Consider the following 27,172-nt stretch of genomic DNA (forward strand, 5'->3'; position numbering starts at 1 on the left):
TTCTAACTGTTGCTTCTTGACCTGCATACAGATTTAGGGTGATTACTTAAATCTGTATGCAGATTTAAGTGATTACTGCATACAGTATAAGGTGATTATACTAGATATACACAAATAGTGGTGATCTTTACCTGTGTATCTAGTATAAGAATATAATTCTTATCTTGCATGTGTATGTGTATATTAATAGTGATGACTGTGGCCTATACTATTTTTATATTTGATTATGGAACTGTTTCTGATATCACCCTTTGTTGGGTATTGGCCTAAATAGATATTTTTTTTTATCAAGTTAATCTATTCCTGTCTCATTTTAATGTGTAGCTATACAAAAACATGGTTCTTAGAACTTACCTTCTTTATTTTGGATTTACTTGAAACATTTTTTGTTTTGTTTTATAGGATGTTCAGCTAAAAGTTAAAACCTACTTGCTTGGAACTGATTTGTCTATATTCAAATATGATGATTTCATCTTTGTTTTGGATATAATAAGCAGGTAGTATTTGAGATCTTGTCTTATTCTTTATCTTGTTTCATTGAACCATGATAATTAATGAAATCTCGGATCAGTGAGTTACAAGCTGTAACTTCGTGGAAGTGAAGATAATTGAGCATTCACAGTCTAATTTCTGCTGGTTTATTTGTGAATGTGTTTAAATATTTCTGCCCTATTGATGTTTGTAAACTGTAATGCATTTGTAATCTTTAGAATTTCTTCAAGCATCCAAATTTTTATGATTTGTTATCTTTGAATAAAGATGACCTGGACTTCTTTTATTTCCCTATAATAAACATGTTGCTGAAATTGTTATAAATCTTTCTGTCTACCTAGGTTGATGCAAGTTGGAGAAGAATTTTGTGGTAGCAAGTCTGAAGTTTTGCAAGAATCTATTAGAAAACAAAGTGTCAATTATTTTAAGAACTACCATAGGTAAGAACTCTAATAAACATGTATAGACTTATTTAGCTAGTAAGAATAGCTTTTTCTCATGTTTATTAATCTTATAGCATTGATTGGTTTAAAAGAATTACTTTTGAATTTGAAAGACTGTCTTCTTTGTAGCTCTTTTTAGGGTGATTAGGTTATTATGTCTTTTCTACCAAAAATAACATAAGTTATTCTCATTACTTTTTGTAAATTTCAATATGTACTTTGTCTTAAGGGGTTTAAAATGTTGAACTGACTTCTTTGTGGGTATAAGATGATTCTTACGTGGAGGATCCCTAGAAACATTTGACCACTATTCTCTACCTGCATATATGGTGTGAGTTTAGTGAGGAAGTTAAATCAATAGAGGCAGCACTCAGCGAGGCGGACGTGCTTGAAACTACGTGCCTTTTAGGAGTAAAAAGGCTTTTAGAGAAGGGGGCATGATATTCAGAATCTAGCTACAAGGCCAAGACTATGTACTATGTTGCTTTGACAAACAGTGACTACCAGTTTAAAAAGGGTGCTGTGGAGTAGTTTTGGGAGTGGACAAAGGTGGGAAAGAATGTTCATGTAGCAGTGTGATGGTACGCTTAAAGTAGCATTAAACTGAGAGAGTGAACAGGTATTAGACCTTTCTCCATGTAAGCTGGACCCGGTACTGTATCTCTTACATATATTTTATCATTTGCATTGAGGTATATTTCACTTGTTAGTCTGCTTTTTAAAATGTTTTGATTTTGTTGTTACTTGGTACCAGGGAGAGTTGGGATTTGAAATTCTTTTTCTCCTTGTTCAGAGTCAACCTCTGGTCACAGTGATATGTGCTGAGTCAGAAGAGAGATTACTACACGTGAAACCATTGACTAATTTATTATTCAATATTTTTAAGTACACATTTTCTGTCTTAATAGTAAACTCTTAAAATTAAATATGGGCTTTTCTGATAGCTCAGTTGGTCAAGAATCTGCCTAAAAGGCAGGAGACCCCGGTTCAATTCCTAGATCTGGAAGATCCACTGGAGAATGGAAAGGCTACCCACTCTAGTATTCTGGCCTAGAGAATTCCATGGACTGTGTAGTCCCTGGGGTCACAAAGAGTCAGACACGACTGAGTGACTTTCACTCACTCACTCATTAAATATTTATTTTTAAAATATATATATGTATATATATTTTTGAAATCTTAAAAGGTTTATTTTACAGCTATTTTCCTAAAAGTGTATGTGGAAGGAAAAGAAACCAAAGAGATGAAATTTACACTTTTGTACAAATGCACAAGTCTATTTGATGTAGAATAATTACTGATGTCTAAATCTATTCCTAATATTGCTATCTGATCTGTGCTTTGCCATGTTTCTTTTCTTTCTTTTTTTTTTTTTAAGATGCTTGCTTTCTTTTTTTAATTTTTTTTCCAACTACAATTTTATTTTATTTTTAAACTTTACAAAATTGTATTAGTTTTGCCAAATATCAAAATGAATCCTCCACAGGTATAATTTAAATTGATTATTTACCAAAGTGGGCTTCCGTGGTGGCTCAGATTCTCAAAAAGAATTTGCCTGCAGTGCAGGAGACCCAGATTTGATCCCTGAGTTGGGAAGATCCCCTTGAGAAGGAAATAGTTACCCACTCCCGTATTCTTGCCTGGAGAATTCCATGGACAGAAGAGCCTGCTGGGCTACAGTCCGTGGGGTCACAAAGAGTCGGACATGACTGAAGTGACTTAGCACGCATGCACAGGAAGACAGTGGTAAGGGAACAACATAAAACCCTAACACTACCTTTGTTTACAACTTCCTTTTCTGTTAGAACTTAAGCCCTACTAAAGTAGAAGTCCCAGCCTGTACACATTGCTTTCCAAAATGAGAGTGGCCTTGTAATCACAGATGGGAAATGGAAAAGAATCAAGAATTGTGAAGAAAGGAGAAACCTAACTTACCCGTTAGAATGAAGGCATGCTGCTTGTCCATTTCCCAAAGTTTGCTTTGTATCCTACAATACCACTGGAGGGTCTTCTGTTCATTGTGACTGCAAGATGTATGCAGTGCAGAGATGTGGGTTCATTTAATGGTTTCCATTCTGCATTCCACTTTATTATCAAAAGGTGTCTGTCATCTGTTGCCACCAGGTATAATAGGCATTTCTAGATGCTAATGGAGATTCCTCACAAAAGTTCACCTTGATGAACTTAGAAAACGTAGATATTAATGATTGTTTTCAAAACACTCAACATTTTAATTGACTTTTCTCAGAAACACTTGTGAAACTTGTTTCACAGTGAGGAGGCTATATTGTATTGTTAGAAGGAGAGGAGGACTGGGAAATAGTAAATTGGGTTCTTATCCCGTTTTTGCCTCTCACTTCACTGACATTGACCAAATTACTTAACCCTCTGGGATATGGTTCTATCTATCAATTGTAAAATGAGGTGGTTGGACTAAATGGTCTCCCTAAGTATTACCTGCAGATCTTTCCCTTTTTTTATGCTGCTCTGTATATTATAAAAGTAGGTTAAAACATAAAGATTTAAATTTTTTTTTTGTAGTATTCTTCCCTTTCCGCAGTGTTTAAACCAGTCTTGCTTATATACTGCCTGTAATCATTCTCTCTCCAACAGCTGCCATTTGGGAAATTATAATGAAAATTACTTGGCAAAGTGGGTGCCAACCATCACTCTGTTCTAAAGCAAGATGAACTTAACAGGCAGTTTAGAAACGATGCCAGTGGACAAATATTGAGTTGATGAAAGTCATTACATTAGCCAGTGATGAATCTAAATCTACTAAATTCTGATTTAATACCTCCTTCACCAAATCATACTACATAAATACCAAAAAATACCGTGAAACATGGTGAACTAGCATCATCTGTTTCGATTTTATTAAAGTGTTTAAACATGCTTACAGTTTGTTTCATGGTCTTCTGCCAAATAGAGCTCTTGAGAATGAAGAAATTCCTGAACCGAATTATCCTGACTTTGAGTCCATTTAGGCTGTTGGTTTGAAGGCGTAGACTTAACAACAGGGTGAACGTAGAAGCATTTTACTCTTTGGCAGAACATCTGTTTACAGAATGCACTGGTGTTTTTTTGTGGAAGTATTAAAGTTTGCCTGCCGTTATGTTTTTCTTGGGCAAAGTTGGATGAGCATGTGAGGAAGCACAGTCTCTGTCATCATCTGTCAGTGTAACTTCACATCTTTCAAGGTGTGTTTTATTCCCCCAAGTTTCTTTATGTTCAGGCTCTAAGTTTGTATACACCAAAAGCTGTCAGTCTTCTGGCAGATGTTGCAGAATTCCCCAAAGCACAAATAATCTAAAACAGTAATGACGTAGAGACTGTGCAGTAGTGTACTGTTGTCAAGACATTTAACAAGTACAGTTTGTTTTTAATTGCTTTAATAATCAAAGTTTATAAATGTGTTCAGTGACCTTAAAGGTGCATTGACTGATGTCAGAAGAAGAGAAAGATCACCTATCCTTGTAGGGAGAAACGTCTTTGCTTGCCTGAGTAAGAAAGGTTTGGTTTATTCCTTAAAGTGTATTTAAAATGTGTGCTTCTAGAGTTAGTTTTATTATCCATATACTTATCTTTGTTTTCTCTCTTGGTCAAGTGATTGAATCGTGTCTTCTGGTTTGAATATTGGACCTGATATCTTCTAAAACCGACTTGCCTGCTCATGTCACACTGCTCCTCCCTCCCCTGCCCATATATCCTCTGCCAAGTACACTGTTTTGGTTAAGGCTTCAGAGAGAGTAGAAAATAAGTTATCAGTAATTTTAGTTGTATAAGATACCTGAGAGATTTTTTTTTAAGGAAAAGGTTAACCAGTATAATAACTTCAATGTACATTGAAGTTATTTGTTATATATACATTGAAGTATAAGTGTCCATGGATACATTTACCTAGTATTGCATTATAACAAACTATCCTGAAACTTACAGGCTTAAAACAACCACCATCTTATTGTTATTTCATGTATTCTGTGAGTCAGGAATAATTTAAGCAGGGATCAAGATCCTTCTGCTCCTCGTAGCATTGACTGGGGTGACTCAGCGCTCAGCTTTGTGTGGCGGGTTCAGGATGGCTTCACTTGGTGGAGGTGGCTGGAAGGCTGTACAGCTGGCTTGGTTTCAGCGGCCCACATGTGGCCTCCCTCGTGGGGCGCTCAGTGTGGCTGGACTTCTTCTATGGCAGCTGGCTTCCCTTGGAACTCGCATTCCAAGAGAACCACGTGGAGGGTGCTTGGCCTTTTCAGACACGCTCGGGACTCATGCAGTCCTTCTACCACATTCCATCGAATGTAGACTTCTCATCACGCTGGTTCAGATTGAAGGGGAGGGAAATCAGACTTTCTCTGTTGACAGGGGAGTGGTTAGGTCATGTAGAAGAGCTGTGTGTGGAATAGGAGATACTGTTGCAGCCCTGTTTGCTGTATTCCTTGGGGAAATGGAGAAATGTTTTCAGAAACCAGGTTTTGGGGGGATTTGGTGAAAATGGTACCAATAAATTAGTTTATTTTTAGTACATGACATGTTCTTCTAAAAATTCAATTATGTAAAATATGACTATTTTCCATGTCTAAACTATAAAGAGGGCTTAAATTTTGAACTTAAAATGAGAGCAAAAGGGACAGTGTCTTCATAATATATACCTCTTATATCAGACTAGTTTCTCTTCTGTATATATGTACATACACATTATATATACACACATATATATATATGCACATGTGTGTATATATAATGTGTATGTACATATATACAGAACAGAAATATGTACATACACATAAATATACCATAATAGTGAGTGAACAACTATCAAATTCCACTTTTCCTCCTGCTGGCCGTGCGGTGTTATCAGTGGCCTTGGGTTCCAACCTTTACTGTGTTCCTCACTAGCTTTACCACCCATGTGATTTTAACCAATCTTTAATTTTCTGAGCATCAGGTTCCTTCTCTACAAAGTGTATAAAGCTTATGTTGGGTATTCTACCTTCTTTAAACTCTGTGCTTTTATCATTTGCTTTTGGAGCCTAACTCCTATTGCTTTAATCTTTTATTAGGTTAAGTAAAAGATCTGTATTTCACACACTTGTAATTCATTGATATTTTCCCTTTAACTTGTCGGTCAACATATTTGAGACAGTTTGTAGATTGGTTATTATCTTCTTCACAATGTTTGCACTTTAAAATCTCTTTAATTTTATTTTAGTTGCACCTGTTCTTTAGTTTGCCAAAAAAATTCTTTGTATCCTGCTGATATTCTGGTTTCTTGAAGATGCGGGTGACACCCACTTCGCTTAAAGTAATGACCGAGATTGCTTTTCACTTAACTTTATGATTACAGTCAATTTTGTTATTCAGCATCCGATCGCAGTTTGTACTTTACATACTTAACTGCTTTTTTATCATAACTGCTATCTTGTGTGTGTTAGTCCAATAAATTAGAAAAAAGGATATAAAATATAGATCCTTCCATTTGTATAAAATGTTCTTGGGGAAAGCGTTGCAGAGGAAGTTTTCCTTGGCTTTATTGAATCCATTTGGATAATATTAACCAACGTATGGTTTCCAGTAAAAAGGGATATTTTTCCTTTTTGCTGTTGTTGCTGACCATGTTGCAGTGAAAAGAACGTGACTTGGAAATCAGGCCCCTGTCTCTGCTGTCTGCTAGTTGTGAGCCTGTGACCCCTCACAAGTGGATGAATGCTTGCTTGAGCCACCTGTGGCTTTACCTTTAAAATGGGCCTGCCTTTTATTGCAGACAGTTTGGGAGGATAGTGATATATTAATAGTTTTTTCCTTTGAAAAAATTTTATTAAAACTTAACTCACATGCTGCTATTGCTGCTAAGTCGCTTGAATCGTGTCCGACTCTGTGCGACCCCATAGACGGCAGCCCACCAGGCTCCCCCGTCCCTGGGATTCTCCAGGCAAGAACACTGGAGTGCGTTGCCACTTCCTTCTCCAATGCAGGAAAGTGAAAAGTGAAAGGGAAGTCACTCAGTCATGTCCGACTCTTTGCGACCCCATGGACTGCAGCCTACCAGGCTCCTCCGTCCATGGATTTTCCAGGCAAGAGTACTCGAGTGGGGTGCCATTGACTTCTCCGAACTCACATAAATGTATGCATATCTTATTGTACAGCTCTGTGAATTTTTAATATATGTACACTGCGTAAGGGGCTTCCCAGGTGGCGCTAGTGGTAAAGAACCTGCCTTACGGTGCAGGAGACCCAAGAGTTGCGGATTCCATTCCTTGGTTGGGAAGATCTCTTGGAGGAGGGTGTGGCAACCCACTCCACTATTCTTGCCTGGAAAATCCCCGTGGACAGAGTCAAACACGACTGACGTGACTTAGCCCGCAGGCACACACACTGCATAAACTTCCCGGGTTAATATATGTAACTTTTCCAGTATCCCCGAAGAATCTTTTGTACTTTTCTCAGTCAGTAGCCTCAGTCAGAGTTAACTGCTGTTCTTAGCTTGTGTCACCACTGACTAGTCATGGCTGAACATTATGTAAATATTGTGGTTTTATAAATATTATTCTGAATTGTGTTGCTTTTGTTGTTTCTCACACACATAGACATGTGAGTTGATTTAGTGTGTTGACCCAGAATTCCTATGATCTGGGGGTTAAATTAGCATTTTAGTAAATTTAATTGGAAATTCTTTTGAATTGCCCATGTATATAATATGTCATGTGTGAACAGTGATGGTTTTATATATTACTTTCTAACATTTGTATTGGTTAGGACTTCTGGTACAATTTTGAATAGAAGTGCCAACAAGGGACATTCTTTCACTCAGTACTTTACCAGTAAGTATGATATTTGTGGTAGGTTTTTGTAGACACTCTATATCAGATGAAAGAAATTCCTAAGAGATAGTCAACTTTAAGTCAAAAGGTATTACTAAAAGTAAAGGAGATACTTCATAATGATAAATAGATTTTCGTTAGGAAGGTATGACAGTCATAAATTTGTAAGCTCTTACTAAGATAAAATCAAAATATATAAAGCAAAAATATTCAGATTAGAAGAAGAAATAGACAATTTATAATCATAGTTGAGAATTTTTACGTGCCTCTTTTAGTAATTGGTAATATAAACAGACAAAAAAATCAGTCCGGATATATGTTAGACCAGATGTTAATAAAATTTACCTAATTTATGTAGATATATTGATATATATATATGTTTACACATATATGTATGTATACATTATAATATTTAATAGGTGAAGAGTTCATATTTTTTTTCAGAGCAGAAGGACAGTTAATCAAAGTCAATCAATTGCTGGGACTCAAAGCAAGTCTTTGAAAAAGTCTTTCAAAAGATTAAAATCAGAGCATATTCTGACCACAGTGGAATTAAACTAGAAATAAATAAGAGAGAACTAGAAAATCTGCCAGTTTTTGGATATTAAGCAACCTATTTTCCATGTTAAAGAAGGAACCATATTGAGAATTAGAAAATATTTAAAAATGAATGTTAATAAACATATAATATAAAACTGTGAGGTGTAACTAAAGCAGAGGGGGAGATTTTTAGTTTTAAATGCATTTTTTGGTTAAAGAAGAAGGTTTGAAAATCAGTGCCCTAAGCTTACATTTCAAAAAGTTTAGAAAATGACAGCAAATTAAACCTAAAGAAATAGTGGGAAGATAAATTATAAGAGTAGAAATCAGTATACGTGAAGGAGGCGAGTGAAAAAGTTGGCTTAAAGCTCAACATTCAAAAAACGAAGATCATGGCATCTGGTCCCATCACTTCATGGCAAATAGATGGGGAAACAGTAGAAACAGTAAACAGCTGTAGAAAAAGTAAACAGCTGACTTTATTTTTTGGGGCTCCAAAATCACTGCAGATGGTGACTGTAGCCATGAAATTAAAAGACACTTGTTCTTTGGAAGGAAAGTTATGAACAACCTGCTGCTGCTGCTGCTAAGTGGCTTCAGTCGTGTCCGACTCTGTGTGACCCCATAGACGCCAGCCCACCAGGCTCCCCTGTCCCTGGGATTCTCCAGGCAAGAACACTGGAGTGGGTTGCCATAAGTTCCTTCTCCAGTGCATGAAAGTGAAAAGTGAAAGTGAAGTCGCACAGTCGTGTCCGACTCTTCGCGACCCCATGGACTGCAGCCTACCAGGCTCCTCCATCCGTGGGATTTTCCAGGCAAGAGTACTGGAGTGTGGTGCCATCGCCTTAGCATATTAAAAAGCAGACATTACTTTGCCAACAAAGGTCCATCTAGTCAAGGCTATGGTTTTTCCAGTAGTCCTGTATGGATGTGAGAATTGGACTATAAAGAAAGCAGAGCACCAAAGATTTGATGCTTTTGGACTGTGGTGTTGGAGAAGACTCTTGAGAGTCCCTTGGACTGCAGGGAGATCCAACCAATCCATGCTAAAGGAAATCAGTCCTGGGTGTTCATTGGAAGGACTTATGTTGAAGCTGAAACTCCAGTACTCTGGTCACCTGATGCGAAGAGCTGACTCTGAAAAGACCCTGATGCTGGGAAAGACTGAAGGTGGGAGGAGAAGGGGATGACAGAGGATGAGCTGGTTGGATGGAATCACAGACTCAATGGACATGAGTCTGGGTAAACTCCAGGAGTTGGTGATGGACAGGGAGGCCTGGCGTGCTGCAGTCCATGGGGTCGCAAATAGTCAGACACAACTGAGCAACTGAACTGAGAAGTCAATGAAAGAGAAAGTAAATGTATAATAGAAGGAAATCTACAATACTACTTAGCAAAACTGGGCAAGAAGAAGAAAGAGATTATATCATCAGTTAAAGGGATATCTGTAGATCTTAAGGGGCTTCCCTGGTGTCTCAGTGGTAAAGAAACAGCCTGCAATGCAGAAATCACTGGAGACACACATTTGATTCCTGGGTCAAGAAGATCCCCTGGAGGAGGGAATGGCAACTCACTCCAGTATTCTTGCCTGGAGAATCCCATGGACGGGAAGCCTGGTGGGCTGCCGTCTATGGGTCGCACAGAGTCAGACACAAACTCCTTCAGAGAGTAGAAGAGAACTTCCCTGGTAGTCCAGGTGTTAAGGATCTGCCTTCCAATGCAGAGAATAGAAAAGGAGGGAATGCTTTATAACTTATTTTATGAGGCCATCATAGCACTAATGCCAAAACATTACAAACAAGAAAAATTACAGGTTAGTAGCTCAAAAGAACTTAAGGGCAAAAGTCCTGAACAAAAGATGGGCAAGTTATATCCAATATATCTAAAAAAAGACAGTACTTCAAGAACAGGCAGAGTTGAATACAGGAATACACGGTGGACTAGACTTTTTAAAAATTAATAAATTTAATTTACTATTGCACAGCTATAGGAAAAATACAATATTGATCATTTTAATAGATGAAGAAAGAATTTCAATAAGATTTCCTTTGTAGTTCATAATTTTAAGAAATCATGTCTGTAATTTTTACTTTCAATCTAGTTTTGCTTCCAGTCTGATTTTAACTTCAACCTTATAGTTCAAGTATGCTTCTTATAAATAGCATATATGGTTTTTAAATTTTAACCTTCAGTTGCACAATTTTTGTGTTTCGATTGGACCTTTATTTCATTTTCATGTAATTTATTATTGGCATAGTTGGGTTTAAGCCCATCATATTGCTGTTTGATTTCTAGAAGTGTAGATAACTGTTTTTTCATTCATTTTTTTCTCTCTCTGCTTTCTTTTGGATTGACTGTGTCTTTTCAATTTTCAAATTACTTTTTTGTCAGCCTAAAATTTGTATTCTGGTAGTGGCTACCATCAACATTCCAATATGCATTCCTGTTCTGTTACAGTTGACCTTAGGTTAATATGCTTCCAAAATAATGCAGGAACCAACTTTATAACTCATTTACCTTCTCTTTTAATGTTATTGTCATATATTTTACTTTCTATATTATTTTCTATACTTTTTATATGTAGGTATAACTAAGCTTCAGTCTGTGAGTTGGTATCTTTCATCACCATAATAGTTTTATATTATTGTGTAATATAATACCATGAATTTTAGCAACTTAAAACAATGCCCTTTTGCTTTCTCACAGTTCTGTGAAAGTCTGGATGTCTTGTCTAGGTTCCCAGCTTAGGTTCTCATAGGGCCTAAATCCAGGTGTTAGCTGATCTTTCATCTGAAGACTTTGAGGAAGAATCTGCATCTGAGCACATTCAAGACACTGGCCCAGTTCCGTGCCCTGTGGGTTTAGGACTGAGGCTTCTGTTTTCATGCTACCCGTCAGCTAAAAAGCCTTCAGCTTCTTATGTCTCTGGTCCTTGCACTTGACCCCTTTGGTTTCAAAAGCCAGAAATTCTGTCTGACTTCCCCATCTTTTGTCAGGAGAAGAATAAAGATCTACTTTAAAAGGGCTTGTTCAATTAGGGTGTTCCACCTGGATAATTTCTGTTTTGATTAACTCAAGGCAGTTCAAGTAATCTTACTTATATCAGTAGAATCCCTTTTTTCCATATTTGGTGATGTAATCACAGGGTGGTCTTCATCATATTTATTCCTGGGCAATAGTGCAGACAATCTTTAGGGATTTTAGAGTGCCTTTTAGAGTCCTGCCTATCTCAATAATTGTTCTATAGTAATAGCTTCATCGAGATATAAGTCACATACCAAAAATGCCAAAAATTCACTCCTATAAAGTATATATTAATAATTCAGCAACAGCATCACCACTGTCTAATTTCAGAATATTTTTATCACTTCAAAAAATAACCCTTTACCAGTTAATTGGCACTTTTCTCCTCCTGTAGCATCTGACAATCACTTACTTATTTTTTGTCTCTGTGTATTTGCCCATTGTGTTTGCCTACATATAAACATTTCATAAAAATGAAATCATACATTATATGGCCTTTTGTGTTTGGCTCTAACTTAGAATATTTCTAACAGTTCATCCATGTTGGAGCATGTAACAGAACTTCTTTCTTTTTCATTGGTAAATAATATTCCATTGTATGGATAGACCATAATTTGATTATCCTTTCCTCGGTTAATGGACATTTGGGTTGTTTTCACTTTTTCAGTTCAGTTCAGTTGCTCAGTCGTGTCTGACTCTTTGCGACCCCATGGACTGCAGTACGTCAGGCCTCTCTGTCCATTGCCAATTCCCAGAGTTTACCCAGACCCATGTCCATTGAGTCTGTGATGCCATCCAACCATCTCATCCTCTGTCGTCCCCTTCTCCTCCTGCCTTCAGTCTTTCCCAGCATCAGGGTCTTTTCAGAGTCAGCTCTTCGCACGAGGTGGCCAAAGTATTGGAGTTTCAGCTTCAACATCAGTCTTTCCAATGAACACTCAGGACTGATCTCCTTTAGCATGGACTGGTTGGATCTCCTTGAGAGTCTCCAAGGGACTCTCAAGAGTCTTCTCCAACACCACAGTTCAAAAGCATCAATTCTTTGGTGCTCAGCTTTCTTTATAGTCCAACTCTCACATCCATACATGACTACTAGAAAAACCATAGCCTTGACTAGATGGACCTTTGTTGGCAAAGTAATGTCTCTGCTTTTTAATATGCTGTCTAGGTTGTTCATAACTTTCCTTCCAAGAAGCAAGCATATTTTAATTTCATGGCTGCAGTCACCATCTGCAGTGATTTTGGAGCCCCCAAAAATAAAGTCTGACACTGTTTCCATTGTTTCCCCATCTATTTGCCATAAAGTGATGGGACCAGATGCCATGATCTTAGTTTTCTGAATGTTGAGCTTTAAGCCAACTTTTTCACTCTCCACTTTCACTTTCATCAAGAGGCTTTTTAGTTCCTCTTTACTTTCTGCCATAAGGGTGGTGTCATCTGCATATCTGAGGTTACTGATATTTCTCCCGGCAATCTTGATTCCAGCTTGTGCTTCATCCAGCCCAGTGTTTCTCATGATGTACTTTGCATATAAGTTAAATATGAAGGATTGTCGGGGAATGTTTAACAGGAGGATTCCTACCTGCTGTTTCTCACAGGTCCTTTGTTTCTTTTCAAGTGGAGCAGAATGCTGCTCCCAGGAACCAGGGTCATTGTGTGAGACAGGCTTGAGTCTCCTTTAGTAAACATTCTCTTTACAACAAAACTACTTAGTCTCGATCCCCTTTCTTGAGATACGGATGGTCTTCTGACCTTGTGGCAATTATTAATCCCTTGTTCCCTTGGTAACAGTTGTTACACGCTTGGTTTTCTGATCTTTATCATAGTTGTAAGAAACTTCTTGTACCACAGCTTATATATACTCACAGAAAATTCATTAATGCACCTTCGCTCCATCAGAGCTTGGGTCTCCATGTCTTTCTTTCTTTCTCTCTCTCTCTCTCTCTGGCTGATTGCTTGGAACGCAGAGACCAGTCTTGCTTACTCTTCTGCCTGGGCTTCTAAGACTCTCTCAAGAAGGTGCCCTGTGCCTTCACCCCTCCTCGAGAGGGCGCCTGGTGCCTTTGTGAGAGACGCAAGTCCTGTGTCAAGGACTTTTTGGTTTTCTGCGTAAACCAGGGAGTATCAGCCTCTTTCTCTCTTTTACTTTCTTATCGTCGCCTCCCGACCGCCAGGTCCCGGTCCATTAAAGGACCCCAACAAAGGATGACAGTATACAGCGTTGACGTACTCCTTTTCCTATTTGGAACCAGTCTTTTGTTCCATGTGCAGTTCTAACTGTTGCTTCCTGACTGCATATAGGTTTCTCAGGAGGCAGGTAAGGTGGTCTGGTATTCCCATCTCTTTAAGAATGTTCCACAGTTTATTGTGATCCGCAGAGTCTAAGGCTTTGGCATAGTCAATAAAGCAGAAATAGACGTTTTTTTCTGGAACTCTCTTGCTAATGATGCTGCCGTAAACATTTCTGTATAAGTTTTTGCATAGACATATATCATCAGTTCTTTGGGTATGTATCTAGGAATGTGTAGTAAGATGACAAATGTTTTGTCTATTTCCCTCTGTCCCCCTTCCCCGCCCCCCAACAAAAATTAGGTCCTAATATTTGGCAGCTGTAAATGTTAATTTATTTGGAAAAAGTATTTTGTAGATATGACTAAGTTAATGACTTTGTGGCGAGATTATCTTGGATTATCTGGGTGGGCCCTAATGCCATCACAGTTAAAGAGAGATAGAAGGGAACTTGATACAGATACAGAGACACATAGAGGAGAAAGTTATGTGAAGACAGGTAGAGGATGGGGTGCTGTGGCCACTAGCCAAGGAATGGTAGCAATTAGCATAAATCAGAAGACGCAAGGAACAGATTCTCCTCTAGAGCTTCTGGAGAGAGTGTATTCCTGCTGACATCTTGATTTCCACTTTGTGATTTCAGACTTCTGGACTCCAGAACTGTGAGATTATAAATTTCTGTTGTCTTAAGTCACCTGTGTGTGCGCGTGCTAAGTCACTTTAGTTGTGTCAGACACTTTGCGACCCTATGAACTGTAGCCCACCAGGCTCCTCTGTCTTGGGATTGAACCCAAGTCTCCTGCATTGGCAGATGGGTTCTTTACCACTAGCACCACCTTAAACCTTAAGTCACCCAGTTTTTGTTAATTTATTATAGTAGCCACAGAAAACCAACACAGAGCGAAGTTTCTGGGTCATATGGTAACTCTATATTTAACATTTTGAGGAACTACCAAACTTTTCCAAAGTGGTTGTACCATTTTGCATTTCCACCAGCACTATATAAGGGTTCTAACTTCTCCAAACCCTTGCTAGCTCTTGTTGTCTCTTTGATTTAGCTATCCTGGTGGTTGTGAAGCAGTACCTCCTTATGGTTTGGATTTATATTTGCCTGATGAATGACACTTTTTGCATGTTTACTGGTCGTTCATATATCTTCTTTACAAAAAATATCTGTTCAAAGCATTTGCCCATTTTAAAATTGATTTATTTATCTTTTCTTTGTAGAATTGTAAGAGTTGTAAGCTTCATAGTTTTAGTTCTTACATTTGATCTGTGATTCATTTTAGTTAATTTTTGTAAATGGTGACAGGTATGGGCACAACCACTTCTGCCAAATTCTCAGCCGTGACCTACCATTTCAGACGTTTCTTTTGCGCTTCTCTCTATCCTCTCCATCCAGTTGTATGCATGCTAGATGTTTTGACAGCCTCACCTATCTCTTATGATCTTTTCTGTTTCTTCCCTTTTTTCCTTTTTTTTCCCCACTTGTGCTTCAGGTTTGCTATTTCCTATCAAACTGTCTTCAAGTTCATTAATTCTGTGATCTGGTGTTTTACTTGAATGTGAATGTGAAGTCGCTCAGTCGTGTCCAACTCTTTGCAACCCCATGGACTGTAGCCTACCAGGCTCCTCTGTCCATGGGATTTTCCTGGAAATAGTACTGGAGTGGATTGCCATTTCCTTCTCCAGGGGATCTTCCCAACCCAGGGATCAAACCTGGGTCTCCCACATCATAGACAGACGCTTTACCGTCTGAGCCACCAGGGAAGTAAAAATCGGGTGTTTTACTTACCCAATTTTAATTTGAAGTATTGTATTTTTTCAGTTATAGAATGTTTGATTCTTTTTTGTTTTTATTATTGCAGTTCTTAAAAAAATTTTCTATCCATTTTGTGCATCTTTTTTTCTGTATTTTGTTTACAGTAGGTACTTTAAAGCCCTTGTCTATTAAACTCACTAATATTTTGAACAGTTTCTGCTTTTCACAGATTTTACCATTTATTCCATCTTTAATTTAGAACCTGTGGGTTTTTGTTTTAAAAATCTAGATTTTGTTTTTAGCATGATTTTAGTAACAGCAGTGAGGTTTGTTGTAGGAAGAGGACAGGCACTGGCCTTTTTATTCCTGCATTAACAAGAAAGAAGTATTTGTTTCTCTGGAATTGCTTGTATATATACTGATTACTGAAGATACAGGGCTTCCCAGGCGGTGCTTATGGTAAACGATTTGCCTGCCAGTGCTGGGGACACAAGAGATGGGAGTTCGATCCCTGGGTCAGAAAAATCCCCTGGAGAAGGAAATGGCAACCCACTCCAGTATTCCTGCCTGAATATTCCATGGACAGAAGACCCTAGCAGGCTACAGTCCATGAATCACAAAGAGTTGGACACTAGTGAACGTACATACACTCACATGCACACACTCAGAAAACAGTAAGCAGTATAATGTGTGACTACTTGTTAATTTAAGTGCCATACTTACTAATTTATCTTGTAAATGTTGTGTAGAGATAGGCACTGAGCTAAAATATATTTAGAGAGTGATAATCACCTTGATATTGTGGTTTAGTAAGAATGATTAAGATCTATGCTTTTTAACATAACATTAAATTAAACATAACAATAACATAACATTTAACATTTGTCAGTATTTATGGTTTCATAAACCCTGTAAATTATTTCTTGTTTTTTTCTTTTGGCAATGATGTCATTAGCTAAAGGATATCTTATGTACATGAGTTGGTGAGTCGCTTAGTTTAGAAACCCTTAATAAAAATGTCATTTTCCCTGCATTTATTATTTTTGCAATATAGTAGAAATATTATTGGGTTTGGTAAATACTTGAGGTTTTTTTCTCTTACAGATAAGTACATAAAAGCAAATGTTTGTGTTTACTACATTGGTCTGAATGGATTTTCAAACTTGATTATGATCACAGTGATAACTGTAATAGTTTTTGTTACATTAATTCTTGCGTGCAGTGTGCTTTTCTTCTTACTTTTGGGATTATTCGTTATTTGTTTTTAAGAACAAGGCTTGATGAACTGAGAATGTTTCTAGAGAATGAGACCTGGGAGCTTTGTCCTGTGAAGTCAAATTTCAGCATCTTGCAACTTCATGTAAGTTTTAAGAACAGATAAATCAGTTTTTTATTTAGTAATCTTTAAAAGCAAACCAGATACATGAAAGCATTTATAAAATAATTAAATTAGGGAAGAGTGCCTTTCCTTTCTTCCTTAAAAGTGATTAATAATAAGCCTGTTTTTACAAGGATGACACTTTTATGGATGTCACAGTCTGTCACTTTTTACTAATTTCAGTTTATACAGTTTAGAAAAACTCTTTTGCCTGCAAAGAGTCACAATTAAAGTAATTTGTTTTCTTTAGATTTCAGAAGAGGGTCCCTGCTTTATTTAAATCTTGCAGAAAAATAATCAGTTATATTTTGATGGTCTTTAGTGAAAATGCTTATATTTGAAGAATATTTGTCATTTCTTAAAGGGTCCAGTAGGTTCTTAATTTCTGCTGCAACTCATAAATTTGTCTGTAATGAGAAAATGCCTCAGGGATAAAAGAGGCATTTACTAAAAAATACCACTAGTTTTTATTAGTTAATTGATTCCTTGAATCCTGTAATGCAATCTGTGAAAATATCTTTAATTGATTTGTTTTTTCTCTTGATTGAAACACAGTGTAGATAAATATTTCTTGTGTGTTAGACAATGTCCTACAAATATCCAGTGTCAGAATATAGTATATAAATTTAGATTCCTTTTTAGAAGGTCTCCTGCAGTTAGTTTTTGCCTCTGGAAGAAATATCTTTCTAGAAGGAATTTTCTTATTCTGGATAAATGTAAAGAATACATGATTAAAAGGATTTTTTTAATGGAATAGTGTTTACACTCATATTGTATAATAGCTTACTTCTTATCCAGGTTTATCATATTGCTTTCCTAAAATGGTGATATTAAACGCAATGAAACATGTTGATTAATAAATGCTTTAAAGATAACAAAATTAATATTAATTTTAACATTATTTTAGAGTTATTAACAGAGAAGGCAATGGCACCCCACTCCAGTGCTCTTGCCTGGAAAATTCCATGGATGGAGGAGCCTGGTAGTGATGCATGGGATCACTGAGAGTCGGACACGACTGAGTGACTTCACTTTCACTTTTCACTTTCATCCATTGGAGAAGGAAATGGCAACCCACTCCAGTGTTCTTGCCTGGAGAATCCCAAGGGTGGCGGAGCCTGGTGGGCTGCCGCCTATGGGGTCGCACAGAGTCGGACACAACTGAAGCGACTTAGCAGCAGCAGCAGCAGAGTTATTAAATTAAGATGATTCCTTATATTACTTCAAATTCCAGCATTGACTTTAGCATCTCTATGTAAATAATTTTATTTGAATTTGTATTTAGCCATGAATTGTGTGTGTGGTACAGGCACACACACATTCTCAGTCGGTAAAGAATCTGCCAGCAGTGCAGGAAACCTGGGTTTGATTCCTGGGTTGGGAATATCCCCTGGAGAAGGAAATGGCAACCCACTTCAGTATTCTTGCCCATTGGCAGAGAAGCCTGGCAGGCTACAGTCCATGGGGTCACAAGAGTCGGACGTGACTGAGTGACTAAACCACCACCACCACCTTAACAGAGAAAGATATATGTTGCATGCTTGGTTTTCATTGTATTCACATAGAATATCTTAAATGGTGTAAGCTATTTGACCTGACAACAATTAGCTTTTATAAATGACTCTGTTGATTAAAACTACCCTACTGGGACTTTTGCTGTTGGGTAAAAAGTTTTAGAATTATCATTTGAATTGAAGCTATTAAAAATTCTGTGCCATTCCATAAAGTAAGCCAAAAATATCTTGATGCACATAGCTCTGTTTTAAGTGATGTCGGTTTACTGAATTGTCTTTAGGAAAACGTTTGAACATGTGTTTGCAAGTTTGTGCTTCAAAAACTTATGAGATTTAAAATGAATAACGTAAAGAATCAGGATGGTTTTCTTCACTAACTCTCCGTTTGCACTGATGGAATATGTTTATGTTGCTGTTGTTCAGTCACTAAGTTGTGCCCAGTACTTTGCGACCCCATGAACTGCAGCAGGCCAGGCTTCCCTGTCCTTCACTATCTCCTGGAGTTTGGTCAAATTCATGTTGATATAATTGAATTGTATTGTTGTTGCAAAAAGGAATCTGGCTCATTTCTTTTTTTAATGTCTAGGAATTTAAATTCATGGAACAGTCTCGTTCCCCATCGGTTTCACCCAGTAAGCAGTCATCTGCAACTTCCTCAAAAACGGTAACCTTGTTTGAGCAGTACTGCAGTGGTGGGAATCCATTTGAAATTCAGGCGGACCACAAAGATGAAGAAACAGAAGATGTCCTGGCTTCTAATGGGGTATGTGGTGTTTTTAAAACATACTGTGGAATGTAAGTGGGGTTTTCTTATCGAGAGTGTTGTAGCCAGTGAGCAAGGTAATTGGCTAGATTTGTTCATACATTTACTGCCCTCCTTTCGTACCTATGGGGCTTCCCATGTGATGCAGTGATAAAGAATCCACCTGCCAGTACAGGAAACACAGGAGACACAGGTTCGATCCCTGGGTTGGGAAGACTCCCTAGAGGAGGAAATGGCAACCCACTCCAGTATTCTTGCCTGGCAAATACATGGACGGAGGAACCTAGAGGCTACAACCCATGGGATCGCAAAGAGTCAGACAAGACTAGGCACACACGCATAGGTTCATATATTTACTACCCACTTTCCTACCTTTATACTTAGGCACCCATGTTACTGTTTGCACTGGAAATGAATGGCTTTCGAGTACATTTTGTTGACGTTGACCTTTTGAATGATGAGCTTTGTCTTTATGTTTACTTATGTTGTTATTAGATTGCTTTATATTCTTATCAGATTATTGATGGAATAGGAGTATAGTTTCTTCACTGCACAGTTAACACGATTTGTTGGATAGATGGATGTATGTGAGAATAGATCATCTGCACTTTTCTCTCAGCTCTACTCTTGGGCAGCTAAGTGAGTCATTTTGTTCCATATCCCCTTTACTGAGAAAGGGTAATGTCTTATTTGGTTACTGGCTAGGAATATTTTGAGCATTTAGGAGTATGATGTTTTTGTTTTGTACATTTATTTATTTTTAATTGGTATATAATTGCTTTATAATGTTGTGTTGGTTTCTGCCATACATCAATGCAAATCAGTCATGACTATGTATATAAATATATCACCCCCCTTCCTGAATCTTCACCCCACCCTTCTAGGTCATCACAGTGTCACGTTGGGCTCCTTGTGTTATATAGGAGTAGTGTTTTAACAACACTCTGAGCAGTTCAAAAAATGTAAACCCAAAGTAGTGTGAGTTGATGGCAAGATTTGCAGGCAGCTGATGATTATGACTTTTATTGATTAACTGTGTGGCTCTTGGCAAGTCCCTGTGACTCTGTGACCCTCAGTGTTCCCGTATTTACAGTGTGGGAATGCTGGCCTCACCGTTACCCACAGGCTGTTTTCACAGTTTTTAGTTTGGATGTGTCCTTCCGCTCTGCAGAATTTCCAGAGGGACTAGGTACGATTTTTATTTTGGATTTGATGAAGATGTGGTGCAAACTGTGCACATTTGACAAAAAGCTGTTGAATTTGTCTCCATGGTTTTGGGTTTTGTTAGTAAGTGAAACTATCCTTTAAAAAACATGGTCATGAAAATACACCAATATCATGTTTCATTGTGAAGTAGAAATTATTTCATAGTAAACCTTATGTAAAATGATAATTTAGTGATTCTTTGTGACATTTTGTCTCAGTTAATATGGATTAAATGGAAAGGAATTAAGCCAGTCCAATATTTTTGAAATAATGTATCCCTCTGTACTAGTGATTTGTTCATTTTAATCTCGCATTGCCTTTGATTTTTTCTTTGTGGCAGTTGTATTCTATATAAGGTAACCAGGAACACTAAATCTGCAATAGAAAACTGTTACTTTTAGGCAACATATGGGATTAAGTATCTGCAAGCCTCTGGTCACAGCATTTTCACCAGCTGGTCAGTATACAGCCTTTGTTTTATGTGTGTTTTAATATACAGTGTCGACTTCTTAACATAGAGCTCACAACTGGCAGCACTATAACCCCTGCCTGAGTGAGGCTTATCTAACACACTTACTCTTGCCATACGGCACCTTACAGTCTTCTTGCACTTGGAAACACTGGACGACACCAGTCCTGGGCTTGGGGGACATTCTGACGGTGAAATCACCGGCGAAATGCACAGAAACGTTAAGAATGTGGCACTAAGTCACCTGTGAAAAGGGCGTTTGTTTACAGCCGAAACAAGAAGGGAGAGGGTGGTTGCCTTGTTGGCTCTCAGTTGGGAGTGTGCAGGTGAGGTGACCCAAAAGGCTTTGCTACTCCACACAGAGCACGCATCCATGCACGACCGTGGAAGTGTTGTGAAGTCTTGATGTTGGGGTTACAAGTTTTATCAGGTAGGGAAACTTGCAAACACAGAATCCTTGAAAATGATCTATGGTGCTGGGCAGCTGACCCTAGTTTATAGAGAACAGTTTTCTGAGTGTCAGCAGAATCACGTTGTGTACAAGTAGAGGAGAATGTCTCCAATGTTTATTTGTATCCATTAACGTGTGAGCTGACCTTCCCAGGTACAGCATAGGTCCTTGAGGGTCAGAGTCCACATCTTAGAAACAACCTGTCAGAATGCTTTGTTGGTGTTGTTCAGTCGCTAAGTCGTGTGTGACTCTTTTGGGAGCCCATGGACTGTAGCCCACCAGGCTCCTCAGTCCATGGGATTCTCCAGGCAAGAATACTGGAGTGGGTTGCCATTTCCTCCTCCAGGGGATCTTCCTGACCCAGGGATCAAACTCTCGTCTCCGGCTTGGCAGGCGGACTGTTTACCACTGAGCCATCTGGGAAGCCTGTCATAATGCTTTAGACTCAAAAAGTAGTCATTGAATTAGAGGACTAATTTCTTTGCATGTTGTCATCATACTGGTCTCCTCAACTGGCGTATGGGGATAAAACTCCTTCATAGAATTGTTTTGAAGAGTCAGTGGGGCAGTTTATGAAAGCACTTAGCCCAGTACTTGGTTAAAACGCAATACATGTTAGCCGTTGTTCAGTCATATTAATTTATAATGCTCATCGGCAGTGATGTGATACTACCGTGCTTCCTTTCTTGCGCGTGGACTCCTCTTCCTCTCCCACACTGCACTGGGCCACGATGCCAAAAAGATGATGAAAAGTCACTGCCTCTCAAGAGCAAATCTGCCATTTTTGTCCTTGCTCTCAGTAGTCCCTGGACTCTTAGCCTGTTTCTAAGCTGCCCTTGGAATTAAATAATGAATTAGATAGAATGTTAGCATGTGTGTTGTATGTGTTTATTAAGCTGAATTAATACTTCTTGACTGTCAGAATTTTATCCTTCAGGCATGTGTGTTGTGTGTGTTTATTAAGCTGAATTAATACTTCTAGACTGTCGGAATTTTATCCTTCAGCTTTTTATAATAAATTAGCAAAATGGAAATAAGTATGGTGAAACTACTTGAAGAGTTTTTTTTAATCAAACATACACTCATTTCCTCTTCTAGGGTGTGTGTTGTTTTTTATTTGTTTGTTCATAGGGAAACTTTTTTTTCTTTGGGGCATTTATAAGCTTTTGAACGTATGTTTGTATTTTTCTTTTTTCCTTTGAGCTGGTTAAGGTAGCATGATGATAAAGAAAAGGGAAGGTTAACAAGGTTTTGATGGCAAAATTAAAGCTTCTAAGATTGGGTATTATCTTATTGTGTTGAAAGACTCCAAGAAAGGTTGGTTCTACATTCACACTGTTGAATATACTGTTTTGTTGGGTTTTTCCAGTATGAATCTGATGAACAGGAAAAAAGTGCCTATCAGGAATATGACAGTGACAGTGATGTTCCTGAGGAACTGAAACGAGATTTCGTTGATGAGCAGACAGGCGATGCTCCTGTGAAAAGGTAATTATTCTTAGGTTGTATGGTATTTCACATTTTATGTTACATGCTTAACACATAGGATTTACTTGCAAGATTAAGAAAAAACAAACCTCAAAAATTAAATTTTCTTTTGGTTATAATGTCACATGACAAGTTAATATATTTTAAAAATGATTCCTGAAAGGCTGAAAATGTAGTTTGTTTTTTTGTTTTTTTTTTATATAATGGGCATAACCTAAGAGCTCTTAATTTAGAGATCAGTAGCTTTTTCAGAAAAACAGACTTGCAATTTATAGAATCAGTACCACCATGGAAGGCAGTTTATGCCTCACATAGATCAGTTTGTTTCACATTGATTTCCTTTTCCTCAAGGAGGAAAACAGTCATTTGTTTTGTATGTGGAGTTCCTGCCTCAGTCTAGTGAACAGAGAAAAATCTTCCCAGTGTCATTGATATTTGCTATTGGAGCCTTTTATTAATGTTCCTTTTTTTGTACTTGAGTTTTTGTTTTATGATTAACTGTCTTCTTCAAAAACTATGATAACCATATAAGAATTTTTGTCACCTTCTTTAAATTGGGCCTGATTCTGATTTGTGAGTAATGTCATGACTATCAGACACTGAATGACCACAAATATATTTTTAAGGACAGATTTACATACCCTCTTTCCTACCCTTTACCCTCTAAGTACCTAGTTAATACTTGGTTGATTTGACACCTTGACTGATATAATCTCTCACCTCAAAAATGAGAAACTCATATAATTGGGAAAATTTATTTCCATTGGTTTGCACAAATGTATGACATATACATCTGTGATCCATTTTGAACTGAGTAGAACTATTTTGTTGGACTTCTTCATCAGATGTTTTGAGTATGTTTTTGCTGAAAAGAAAACTAATTAAATTGAACAAACAGCTTCCATTTACATGTGTACATATGTACTCCCATTCTTGGTGGGTTTTACAGCCCCTTAAACTTTGACCCTTAAGAAATATACACAATGTAAACTCCTAATTGCAGCCAGCCAACCAGTTGACAGTTACTGTCAATTTCAACTTCTCAGTGTCTCTTGAATTTATTAAAATTCTTGTATTTCACTGCCACCATCCTAGTTCAAGGAAAAGTGTCTATGCAGATCATTGAATCAATCCCCTTCCCTTGGCTTCCCATCTCTAGTCTTAACCCTTTCTAATCCATTCTTGGATACAAATTTAGATTTTTCTTTCATATACAAATTTGACTGTGCCTTTTTCCTAGCTAAAATGCTTAATGGCTCACCACTGCAATTAAGATAAGGTTCATGCTCTTTGTCATCATGACGTTCCGTTGTTTTCGATGGTCTGGCCTTTACTTTTCCTTCTGCCCATGCATTCTCCAGGCTACCACTGTCAACTCCTTATGCCTCTCTGAGTATATTGCTTTCTCACCTCTAGCCTTGTTACATGTTGTCCCCTTTTCTTCTGTACTTACCATATATCTTCTGCTTTTCCTTTGAATTTACTACTGTCACCCCAACCCTGCTGCTGCTGCTGCTAAGTCGCTTCAGTCGTGTCTGACTCTGTGCGACCCCATAGACGGCAGCCCACCAGGCTCCCCCGTCCTTAGGATTCTCCAGGCAAGAGCACTGGAGTGGGTTGCCATTTCCTTCTCCAATCACCGCAACCCTAGACTTTACCATTATACTTTATACCTATTTCAGATTCTAAGTGAAGTGTCTTTCATATCTGTAGGTCTGAAATCAGGATGCTTGATACAGTTGATGTGTAATTTCCCTAGAACACTTTTTTGTTTTTTAAATGACATATCTTCTTTTTTGTTTTTTATTTATTTAATGACATATAGTTGATTTATAATTTTGTGTTAGTTGTCAGTGTACAGCAAAGTGATTCAGTTATGCATATATATGTGTATATATATATACATTCTTTTTAAAAATTCTTTTCCATTATCATTTATCATGAGGTATTGAATACAATTCCCTGTGCTATACAATAAATCCTTGTTTTTTTATCTATTTTATATGCGGTGGTGTGCATCTGTTAATCCCATATACCCAATTAAACTCCCCACCACTTCCCCTTTGATAACCATAAGTTTTTTTTCCAGTGTCTGTGAGTCTGTTTTTGTTTCATAAATGAGTTCATTTGTATTGTTTTTTAGATTCCACTATAAGTGATATCCTATAGTATTTGTCTTTCTTCGTGTGACTTACTTAACTTAGTGTAATAATCTGTAGGTTCATCCATGTTGCTCCAAATAATATTATTTCATTCTTTTTATGGCTGAATAGTATTCCATTGTATGGGTGTGATTGTCTGTGTATGTGTGTGTGCATATGTGGGGGTGTGGGTTTACATACACACACACACATACACACACACACACTTTTATCTATTCATCTGTAGATGGATACTTAGGTTGCTTCCACATCTTGGCTATTGTAAATAGTGCCACTGTGAGAATTGGGCTTCATGTATCTTTTCAAATTAGAGCTTTCATCTTTTCTAGATATATGCCTAGGAGTGGGATTGCTGGGTCATGTAACTCTATTTTTAGATTTTTAAGGAACCTCCATATAGATCTCTATAGTGGCTGCGCTAATTTACATTCCTACCAACAGTGTAGGAGGGTTCCCTTCTCTTCACTGTCTCTCCAGCATTTATTATTTGTAGACTTTTGATGATGGCCATTCCATCTGGTTTGAGGTGATAGCCTCACTGTAGTTTTGATTTGCCTTTCTCGAATAATTGGCAGTGTTGAATATCGTTTCATGTGCCTGTTGGCATCTGTATATCTTCCTTGGAGAAATGTCTGTTTAGGTCTTCTGCTTATTTTTTGATTGGGGTGTTGTTTTTTTGTTATTGATTTCTATGTGCTGTTTGTATATTTTGAAAGGTTAGCCCTTGTCAGTCCCATCATTTGCAAATATGTTCTCCCAATTCATGGGTTGTCTTTTAATTTTGTTTATGGTTTCCTTTACTGTGCAAGATTGTAAGTTTGATTAGGTCCCATCTGTTTATTTTTGCTTTTATTTCTATCGGCTTGGGAGACCTAAGAAAACATTGCTCTGATTCAGTGACACAGCTTCTTTTAGTGGTTGATAATGTGTGAGAACTGAAGAAATACATTATAGTCCTTTATTTCTTGGCTTAATGATTTCTCTTCCCCTCTGTAAGGACCGGAGGATCATCTCTGTATCGCCAACTGATACATGGTAAGATTTTCAATAGCTAATTAGTGAAGGAAGGCTATATCCTAAGCTGAATAACTTATTGACTTACTACTTGCCAACCCTAATTTGAAATCTGTTTTGTTTTCTCATATCAAGTGTTTCTCGAGAGACCCTAAAAAGCAGGAAGAAATCAGATTACAGTCTAAATAAAGTGAATGCACCCATCTTAACAAATACAACATTGAATGTAATAAGGCTTGTTGGTAAGTAGCTATTCCTTTTTTAAAAAAATTATTATAGCAGTTAGATTAGTCTACATTTATTACCAAATGGATTTTCATTGTGCAGTCCAGTACCCACCACAGTGAAGAATTTAAGATTGTCTTATGTCAGTGCTTTCTCATCTTAATTGTTCCAAATAGTAATACTAATGTCAGCTTTTCTTTTTTAGTTAACTACTAATATTTGTGTCTTCCACTTTTTGTAAAATATTCCAATTAATAGAAATCTAGTGGAAAAATTGTCTGTGTGAGTTAGAGGTCCATATGAGATAATGGTAGTACCAGTTTTGTATTTCTACAGTATTTTGTATTTTATTGTTTCACTGATATTCACAGTCTTGTCAGATAGGCAGAGTGAACAGTGATTGTTCTGGCATTTTTCAGACACAAGAGTTCTACAAGCTAAATGTTCACACCATGGGAAGTGTTATTCATGTTACAGATAAGACCCTTATTGATGATTTTGTAGAAGGCAAATAACCTAGAAATGCCATATGAAATATTTAAGTTTGAAGATGATAGGGATATTTAATATCGGTACTTCAGCATTTTATATGCTATCTCAACCTTTGTGTCTCACAAATAAGTCTGTACGTTTGACAAATAAGTTACAGAGATGTCTTCTCATGTTAATTAAGTTACCTATACCAGTCAGGAATCTTAGTGACTTCTATAAAAATCTCTGTGTTCTATTTATGGAGATGATAATTTCCTGTTGCCTAGTTTAATGACTCTTAGCTCTAATAAAAAAAGTTTGTGTTCCCAAAGATAATTTCTAAATTTCATTAATGAATGGGATAAAGATGGAAGTTTCTTTTTTTAGAAGTCTGACTTTCTTTAGGAAAAATAGTGTGGAAAAGTAATAATGAATTGAGCAGAAAAGAAAAAGTTTATATTTTTATGACACAGAAAAATGGCAGATTCTAAAAAGCTATTATATGGCTGGTTATTGCCAGGGAATTAGCTTTTCTTCCTTATCCAAGAGAGCTAACTGAACCTACAATCATGAGTTATTCTCTAGAATTTATAGTCAGAATTAGAAGAATTCTGAGGAGATGATCTTGTATGCTGCTGCTGCTGCTAAGTCGCTTCAGTCATG

The 27,172-nt window shown here is 37.4% G+C and overlaps 1 protein-coding gene across 1 annotated transcript in view; it reads left to right on the plus strand.

Moving 5' to 3' along the window:
- VPS50 (VPS50 subunit of EARP/GARPII complex) overlaps positions 1 to 27,172 on the plus strand; it is a 132,035-nt gene that overhangs the window by 73,022 nt on the left and 31,841 nt on the right. Inside the window, 6 exon segments of the mRNA NM_001105413.2 lie at positions 403 to 497; positions 834 to 932; positions 16,638 to 16,728; positions 18,847 to 19,023; positions 22,519 to 22,637; positions 25,949 to 26,055. Of these exon segments, the coding sequence (NP_001098883.1) occupies positions 403 to 497; positions 834 to 932; positions 16,638 to 16,728; positions 18,847 to 19,023; positions 22,519 to 22,637; positions 25,949 to 26,055 (688 nt within the window).

This window comes from Bos taurus, chromosome 4 (genome assembly GCF_002263795.3).
Source record: "Bos taurus isolate L1 Dominette 01449 registration number 42190680 breed Hereford chromosome 4, ARS-UCD2.0, whole genome shotgun sequence".
In the NCBI taxonomy this organism is placed as follows: domain Eukaryota; kingdom Metazoa; phylum Chordata; class Mammalia; order Artiodactyla; family Bovidae; genus Bos; species Bos taurus.